The following is a 9524-nucleotide window of genomic DNA, read 5'->3' as shown; positions in this document are numbered from 1 at the left end:
GCTGTCTAACAGTCTGTTAGATTGGACCACACGGGCCAGCCTTGGCTTCCTGTGCATCAATAAGTCTTGGCCACCCATGACCCTGTCGCTGGTTCACCACTGTTCCTTCCTTGGACCCCTTTTGATAGATACTGACCACTGCAGACCGGGAACACCCCACAAGAGCTGCAGTTTTGGAGATGCTCTGATCCAGTGGTCTAGCCATCACAATTTGGCCCTTCATCAAACTCACTTAAATCCTTATGTCCACATCCTTGTCAATTTTTCCTGCTTCTAACATCAATTTTGAGGACAAAATATTCACTTGTTGCCTAATATATCCCACCCACTAACAGGTGCCATGATGAGGAGATCATCAGTCTTATTCACTTCACCTTGCACTGCTCAGAATGTTATACCTGATTGGTGTATACTTCCAACACACAATACAAAAAATTAAAATTGGGCTAAACTGAAGGCTGCAGCATTCAGGAGGAATGTGAGGAGCAGTAAAGTGATCCAGACGATCTGAGAAATAATTTGTAACATTAAAGAATCAACTTTTTCCATCAACTGTGTGAAAAAGATTTCTATCAAATAATTCATAATAAAACAGCACCTGAAGACATGTGGAGGTTTAAAAACTGTGTAATGAGTTTTATTCATTCAGATAAAAGCTGATAGTTAAAGTGAGTTTCAGTAGCCAGTGGGATGTCCTCCGTTCCGAGGGTCTGATTCAGCGCAGATCTTATCATCCTGCCTCATCACGGCCTCGACCACTGCAAGGGAACTCTTCCACTCCTCTATCACATGACTCCTCTGCTCCAGTCCATCTGCAAGACTCTGTAATAGTAAATTATTATTAAGTGTGCAAAAGAAGAAAGTTTGTTGTAATGATGCTCATAGGCTCAGATAAGAAACTTGTTCCAGTGGAAGAGATAAATGATGAGCAGTTGATTCAAAATGAATTGTTCTTTTAATTGAATGACTCTTTTAAATGAGACAGATAAATCTTTGTGTTGTATTTTTAGTAAATTTAACTGTGCTGTCATGTAGGAGTTGTTTTCCTGGGTTAATGTAATGAAGACAAATCAAGTCTCAGTCTAATTCAATTAAACATGCATCCTGATGCTAATAATCCAGTCACACCTTCTCAAAGTCCTGCTCCAACAGAGTGTAGTTGGGGTTCAGCTGGTTGTGGAACCTGGGTTCTTCTACAGCTTTCTTCAGATCATAGTTAAAAAACAGAGAGTTCAGGATCACCTGTGACCGAGAGGAAACCATTCACTGACATGCTGTGTGTGGCCATATCGGTGGATATACAGATTACTCCCCACCACTGAGAGCTCCTCCAACACTCTGCTAAGGCTGCCACCTTTTACTTTCACTTTCTGTTTTAAGAGCACTTATTTGTCTCTCTTTAAGCACTTATTTTGGTACATTTAAAACTGCTGATTTACAGTCTGACTGCTGAATAAAACCTATATTTATGTCACTACAACCTTTCTCCATGTTTGTGTTCTGCTCCTCTCAGCTCTAAGATGGCACACTGGTGGAGAATGTTGGCATGAACACAGCACCCATGGACCAAGAGTTCAAACACCTTGCAGAGACCAGCTCCCTTCCTCTCCAGAGAACAGCAGCTGGTCTACTTTTCTCTCAGTGATGCAGACACCAAAAATCCACACTAAAGAATGAGATGCTGGTTCGCTGCAGCCACTCTCATGTCACCACTGTGGCCAAATTTCACAAGTGGACCTATCCACTTGAGCACCAACAGATGCTTTACTGTGCACAATGAGATGCTGGCTATAGCCTGACTGGTTGTCTGCTGGGGAGGTAGTGGACAGGTTGGTGATGGACTGCTTCCTGCATGCCCTGCCACTGGAAAAACAGAAGGCTGTCAGTCTCAGTGGTCCTGCTACTCCCATGCTGGAGGCCCTCAAAAGTGCCCAAGTGACCCTAGAGATTAGCGAGGGTGAGCAACTTCCCCTGACCTTACATCACCCCAGAGCCACCCTTTGCAGAGAGAGGAGGCACCCAGAGAGCCACGCTGACAGGGAACCCATAAATGATAAGCCCAAGCCAACTGAGCCTGAGCTGCTCATGCTGCTTAAATCCTTTAAGCCCTGGCCAACTGCTCCCTGCATGCACCCACCACTCCACAAAGCCCCACCATGGAAATGGAAGTCAACAGTCGGCCTCTCTCCACCCTCCTCGACTCCGGTAGTACCATATCCCTGGCCCAACTGGCCATTGTGAGGCCCACAGTAAAACTGGTGACAATCTGGAACGAGAGGGTTAATGGCTGATTCTCGTGGGTATAATCAATGTTCTGCAGTTTCGGTCGGGAGCAGAATGAGGATGTTCACCTCAAACATTGTTGGGGCCAGGTGCAAGAGCTGGGGGGTGAGAAGTTAGTCACCATGCAGAGTTTGCCGCCTACCCACTTCTTTGTCTACCAGGGGCTCTTATACCAGCACACAGAGCACTGTAGCCAACTGTGAAAACCTTACAGACCAAGGTATGCGCTTTGTCTTTTGTCTTATAATTGATCTGTGCTGTCAATTGCAGGTTAAGCACCTGAGGATGTCTGTCTATCACCCACAAAACCGAGGGGCTAAGCACCCAGGCCTCTGGGAAGGGGAGAAGCACCCAGGCCTCTACGAGAGCTGGTATGCATCAGTAGAGTGTGAAGCCCTCAAAATCAAGTGGGCCATTGAGGAACTCAGGTACTATTTGGCCGGCTGGCATTTCACACTGGTAACGGACCATGCACTGCTACAGTGGATGGCCAAAGCTAAAGATACTAATGCCCAGATAACTCAATAGTTCCTTGCATTGCAGGACCTCTTGTTTCAGGTCCAACACCGAGCAGGAGCCCAGCATTAAAACAGCTGATTTTGAACGGCCTCACTGCTGAATAAATCCTACATTTGTGTCACTACAATCCCTCTCTGTGTCTGTGCTTTGCCTCTCGCAGCTCTGAGTTGCCGCAATGTATGAACAAACAGATAGAAGAACAGATGGATGAATGCACAAACAAAAAAATTAATATACTGATGGGTTAACTGTGGATGGATGGATAAATACTGAACATGGATAGACAGACAGTTGGACTAAAGAATGATTAAAGTTGTGTGTGTTACCAGAGCCGTTGCCGTGATGATCCTCGGCCCACCTGAAGCTCCAACCACCATTTTAACTTTGTTGTATTTGTCAGAGATGATGGTTGGGCACATGGCTGAGAGCGGCCTTTTACCTGCACACACAGTGGACATGTTACACTCTCCCTGTTTCATATTACAATCATTTACAAAACTTTTACTGATAAAGTATTACAATATCATCACAACATTGCAGCAGAGAAAGAACTACATGTAAGAACCTGAGCAGAGGATAATGTAATCTAAATATACATACACATTATTACAGTTTATCTGCATATTTCAATTCAATTCAATTCAGTTTATTTTGTATAGCACCTTTTACAATGAACATTGTTTCAAAGCAGCTTTACAAAAGAAGAAAACAGAGAAAGGGGAAAATGAAAAATAATAATAAAAAATAAAAAATAACTAATTAACTAGAAATAAGAATAAATTATTAAATTCTATAATTAGACTATTTTATCCCTAATGAGAAGCCTGTGGTGACGGTGGCAAGGAAAAACTCCCTGGGATGGAAAGGAAGAAACCTTGAGAGGAACCAGGCTCAGAAGGGAACCCATCCTCATTTGGGTGACACTAAACAGTAAATAATGTAACTGTAACTGATTAATGTCCTTTCTACAACAGCAATCAATGACCCATGAGGAACTATTAGGCTAGTGTAGTTTCTAAGGTCATTATAAACACTAGTTCTTTGCTGTCACAAGCTGACAGATGAAATGGCAGATCTGTGATGGTGTGAAAGTCCCCAAGTGGCTCTGTCCATGGCTGTCTCCTGGTCCACACAGATCCATCCACAGCATCAGTGGGCACCATCACGCGGCGAGACTCCGACCAGGGGTAGGGCAGTGGTCACACTGGAAACTGGCAAACACTGGGAGGTCAGGAGTGGGGTGTATAGCTCCACAGAGAAGGTAGAGAGAGAAAGAGAAAGATATTAAGTTTCTGATCATGTGATGCTTAAAGATAAAGTAGAATTATGTGTAAAGTGCAGGCAGGGACTCCGGCAAGACTAGCTATGACATCATAACTAAAAGGGAGAGCCAGAAGGTCACAGACATGAAGGCTTCCTGGGACATAAAGCATCCAACCACTTCACAGTCAGTGACCTGAGTGACCATGTGAGAGTGGTAAGATGACAGCATCCAACACATCCCAGTCACCAAACACTCTATGACCATGAACCTTCAGATCTGCTCCTTTACATAAGAAAACTATACATTAAAAGCTCGACTAAACAAATGTGTCTTCAGCCTAGACTTAAACATTGAGACTGTGTCTGAATCCCCAACACTAATTGGAAGGCTGTTCCATAACTTTGGGGCTTTGAAAGAGAAAGCTCCGCCCCCTGCTGTAGCCTTTGCTACTTGAGGTACTACCAAGTAACCAGCACCCTTTGATCGGAGTAGGCGTGGCGGATCATAAAAGACTAAAAGGTCGCTCAGGTACTGCGGCGCGAGACCATTTAGTGCTTTAAACGTCAGTAACAGTATTTTATAATCAATGTGAAATCTGACTGGGAGCCAATGTAGTGTGGATAAAATAGGAGTGATGTGTTCATATCTTCTGGTTCTAGTTAGGACTCTAGCTGCTGCATTCTGGACTAACTGGAGCTTGTTCCTGCTCCTACTGGAACATCCAGACAGTAAGACATTACAATAATCCAACCTAGAGGTAACAAAAGCATGAACTAATTTTTCTGCATCATGAAGCGACAACATATTTCTTATCTTAGCGATATTCCTAAGATGGAAGAAGGCTACCCGAGTGATATTATCTACATGAGCTTCAAACCAAAGACCAGAATCAATAATCAATAAAATCTGTGGCACTGACATGAATATGAATAATGGGATAAAATCTGTTACCTGGTTTAATGAAGTTATTGGGAGAAGGAGGAATTCCAAATGTATTTGTGATGTATGGAGAACTGAAGTCATACATTATATCGTATATATACAATATATTAATAATATTTAATATTAATATATTAAAGATGATTCCAGTGGAATTCAACAACACTTTAGAACCAAAACTGCACATAAACACCATCATGACTGTTTATACACTCTGTTCTGTTCTGAAAGGCTGGAACAGTACAGTGTGTTTTGATTGGCTGAGAGCAGTACAGAGTGTTCTGATTGTGATCAGTTTTATTGTCTTACTAAAGGTTGATGGTGCTGGTCACAGACACGGCGCTCCCGTCCTCAGCGATGACAGACAGATGAGCCGTCCCAGAATTCTCAGGGTTAAAGTATTCAGGTCCGTAGTAACTCTCTGGATGTGTGGCGTCTGTGATCTGACTGCGGATGTTTTCAGCAAAGTATTCTGAGGTCATGTTGTGGATGAGCTGAAGAGGGACAGACATGACAACCTAGGTGAAGCAACAAATATAATGGCTTGAATAATTTCTCTAACTATAAGTATGGTGTGTATGGTATAATGTGTTTTAGTTCCCTGCCCAGAAGCAATTATGGAAGAAAACTTAAAAATGTAGTTTTATACTAGTTAGGTTTAGAAGCTACTACAGTTCCTTATTCTTATTATAACTGAAAGTTACTGTGTCACTGATGAACAACAAACACCATGATGTGATGTGGAACTTAACACTGTCTCACATCGGTGATGTTGAGGTACTGAGGATCTCCCAGCCTGCTCCTCATAGCGTAGGCAAAGCGGAAAGCCTCAATGATGCGGTGATAAGTGAGAGTCTTCTTCTCTGGAGTGGACACACTGCTGGGTGAGAAATTATAACCTGCAGATGCAATTTAAGGCTTTTATATCATCCTGATCATATCATCTTATCATCATCATCAAATTATCATCATTATCATTATCATCATCATCATACACTAGCTATAAACTTTCATGTAAGCATCATTGGATATCTGGTCATTTTCCATTAGAATTCACTGGTAAAATTTAGAATTCACTGTACCATCAATGATAGCAAGCACTACTGGCCCAGAAGCAGGAGACCATGCCAAAACCATGATACTACCACCACCACTGATGAGCATCATTTTTCTGATGATGGATTTATGAACATTAACATTAGCAAATCTAAGCAAGGCCTTTAGTTGTGTAGAAGTTACCCTGGATTCATTTGTGACCTGGTCCTATCCCAAGTCTTGCTCCTGGAGTGATCTTTCCTAGGAGTGGTCGGTGGACCACTCCTAGGGAGGATAACAAAGAATTTGAATTTCCTCCATTTGTACACAGTCTGTCTGACTATGGGTTGGTGGAGTCCTATCTGATGAGCAACAACAACTCTTTTTCCACACAAACTTTTAGGCACCACTGAACCAACTCATCTCCTCAAATCACAGAGAGAGGTGGTCCCTATAGTTTTGGCAACTTCCTAAGAGGGAGGAACTGGTTCCAGAGGGACCGGGCCCCTGGCGGAGACCACCTCTCTCCTACCCAGATCACAGAGGTTACCAAGATGTTAATGGTATTTGTGATGGGTTCTTAACCTACGACATGTCCACTGCAGAGAGGAAGAGAGACATACCACAGAACACGAAGAATGAACTAAACTATCAGAAAGCAGAAACATCTGTTTGTGTGTTTGTGTGGCATTTGTGATAAAAATAAACAATGAAAAGAACCCGGATAAAAAGAGAGAAAATAATGTAAACTTTTAACTAATTAACCACCAAGTTTTAACATGTCCCTGATATGCACACACACGCAATACAACATGAATACAGTCTCTGAAACAATAGTGTGCACTATAGGCTACAGTTCTTTTCATGACGGGCAACCACTGGGTGAGCTGTTTGTCCTGCCATGACAGTTGTGAGTAGTGTAATTGTAGCCAGGAAAAACCCAAAATGATAGTATTGGTGGGAAAAGAAATGATGTAAAGTCCTCATAATGAAACAGTCAGACCTGGAGAGTGATAGGAGAGGTCTGATGTGTTATATAACCCTCCCCGATTGTCCACAGCTGTGATGAGGAGTGGAGTGGTACTTCGCAGAGTGGGTAGCTGTAATTCTTCAACCAAATGGCAGTGTAACAGTGGCTCCGAAATCAACTAGAGCTAAGACACAATTAACTGTATGAGCGTGGTGTACTTGGACAGGAATAGTTAAACTTGGAACAGAAAGAGTACAGCGGGAGTGATGGTCTCTCAGGACGTTTGGCGCAGCAATGACCACGTTTGTCTGCAATAGTAATATAGTTGGAGGTGGTGGCGGAGTTGGCGCTTAAGCAACATTAACCCGGAAGTGTGTCTGAACTCAGGCGAGGGTTCCCTATGGCAGTTTAGTGAGAGCATAGCATGTCATGATGTTACAACTGGCTGTTATTAGGGCTGTAACATGAACTGCTGCTGTCCCAAAATAAGCATCCCGAAAAGGTGAGGAAATGTTTCACTGTCAGATATAGAGCAATGCATTTTGGGTAAATAGAGCCCCTGAAGTATACAAAAATAGAGGACTCAACCAAGTGGAAGTGGATGAGGTCCTAATCCAAAGAAAATGTTGTGACTGAAAATCTAAGCTGGAGTTTTAGCGTGAGAGTCTATTGTTTGATGACACAATGGGATAAGGAGTGATCTGATCTGAATACATCAGTGTAGAAGAAAAGAAACTGAAACACCGGCCATATTTTAGACAATTATACTCTGAAAAAGGTTTCTGTCTGATGAAAGGTTTAGTATTGACTGTTTTGTTGCTGTAACTTGCACTATGTCCAAGAGTGTGTGGTTCTTATTTATGCAATTTTTGTCACATGCAAAACAGGAAAACTTACTGAGCACCACACACACACAAACACACACACAAACACACACAAACACACACCAGGAAGTGGTGATCCTTCATCTCCATTTTCCAATGCCTAAAGTGCGAGTTGAGCGAGTTTCAGTTCTTTTTTTTTTTTGTGTGTGATTTTGTGATGTGTGTATTGCGCACACACACACACACACACAAAATGAAAAAGAGAGACAGATAGAGAGGATAAAAGCAAGAGAAACAAAGAGAGAGACAGATGAAAAAAATAATATGATGTTCCTAATATGATTTGGAAATGTGTCACATTTTACTTTATACAATAAAAACCTGTTGAAATTATTTTTCAATTTATCTTTAAACTTTGACCCTTTTGTCCATAATTCTTTTCATCTGTTCAGATTGTTTTAATGATCTAAGATCTAAATGTCATTTCTTCCCAAATAAACCATTTATTTATCAATATTATAAAGTAAATAAACCATCATCAATTTATTCCATCATTTCATTTCACTCTCTGAACTTTCTCTTTCCTTTTTTAATATATTTATTTCATTGGCCCAGAAAACAAACTCTTATTTACTCCACAATACCAGCATCAGTAGAAATTTATTACCCAAGAAAATTAAACCTTTTTATTTCCTACCTTGACTTTCTTTTCTCAGTCCGTGGACCATGCAGCTGTTCATCATCTCGCACCTCCATTTCCTCCTGAGTGAGCTTCTAATATTCAGTTTCTGCAGAAACTTAGTTTGTCAAATCTTTGTCTCTTCTTTACCTGATCACAATACACAACTTCTTCTCTTTCTTCCACATAAGAGCATGTTCCAGCTCAGGCGGACTGGGTGTACAGTATTATTGAATGTCATAACATGGAGTCAGACGTGCAGCAGAAGTGTTTCTGAGGCCCTCTAGTGGCTGACTGCAGTACAACATGTAGCCCTGTACCTCCCATAGTTCATAGTGCCTCTATATTTTTCCTTATAATAAATGTGTTTTGTAGGAGTTATAATAGGAGCTGGTGATGAGTAAAAGGGTGTGGTTGATGAGGTGATTGTCGGCTTCGATCATGACAGTTGAGTCTCATTACTGCACACACACACTTTCCAACACACACACGGAGGCTCTGGACTGTTGTGTTTTGTTCCTCTTTAAACAGATCTATGCGGCCATAAACCCCATAAACATTTCCACACAAATTATTCTCTGAGGAAAGAGCGCTGATCTCCAGGAGGTTCATCTCCACAGCTCCTGCAGTCAGTTTCTCCTCTGAATCAAGGAGACGCTTTCTGTTATTCTTAAGCTGGTGGATTGTGTGTGTGTGTGTGTGTGTGTGTGTAAAGAGGAAATAATCCACATGTCTGTACTTCAGAGTAAATGACATCAGGATGCCCTCTAGTGGACAATACCTGTATCTGACCAATCACAAACCACAATTTCATCATGTGACTTATTAGGGCCCAAGCACTAGCAGTGCGAATAAGGATTATTATTATTATTATTATTATTATTATTATTATTATTATTATTATTATTATTTTTCACATTTTTGGGGGTCTTAACATGCTCAAAAACTCATGAGAATCAGCAGACAGGTTGGAATCTGCGGCCATTAGGACGTCACCGTGGCTCGGCCCTG

At 41.8% G+C, this 9524-nt stretch overlaps 1 protein-coding gene across 10 annotated transcripts in view; it reads right to left on the bottom strand.

The window, feature by feature from the left end:
* Nucleotides 1-611: 611 nt before the first annotated feature.
* The window catches only part of LOC131353289 (putative glutathione hydrolase 3 proenzyme), a 19803-nt gene continuing 10890 nt past the window's right edge, over nucleotides 612-9524 (bottom strand). Inside the window, exons 1-6 of one of the 10 annotated variants that reach the window (XM_058390218.1) lie at nucleotides 8532-9242; nucleotides 5768-5882; nucleotides 5315-5523; nucleotides 3129-4023; nucleotides 1129-1242; nucleotides 612-822 (exon numbers count right to left, since the gene is read on the bottom strand). In XM_058390218.1, the coding sequence (XP_058246201.1) occupies nucleotides 4002-4023; nucleotides 5315-5523; nucleotides 5768-5882; nucleotides 8532-8590 (405 nt within the window). In that variant the 5' untranslated portion in view covers nucleotides 8591-9242 and the 3' untranslated portion in view covers nucleotides 612-822; nucleotides 1129-1242; nucleotides 3129-4001. The other 9 variants (XM_058390217.1, XM_058390213.1, XM_058390222.1 and 6 more) reach the window with 9 other exon arrangements.

The sequence above is a fragment of the Hemibagrus wyckioides genome, linkage group LG05 (genome assembly GCF_019097595.1).
Source record: "Hemibagrus wyckioides isolate EC202008001 linkage group LG05, SWU_Hwy_1.0, whole genome shotgun sequence".
Lineage (NCBI taxonomy): Eukaryota > Metazoa > Chordata > Actinopteri > Siluriformes > Bagridae > Hemibagrus > Hemibagrus wyckioides.
The sequence above is the reverse complement of the archived record's forward strand: the minus strand, read 5'-3'. Positions and strand labels throughout refer to the sequence as shown.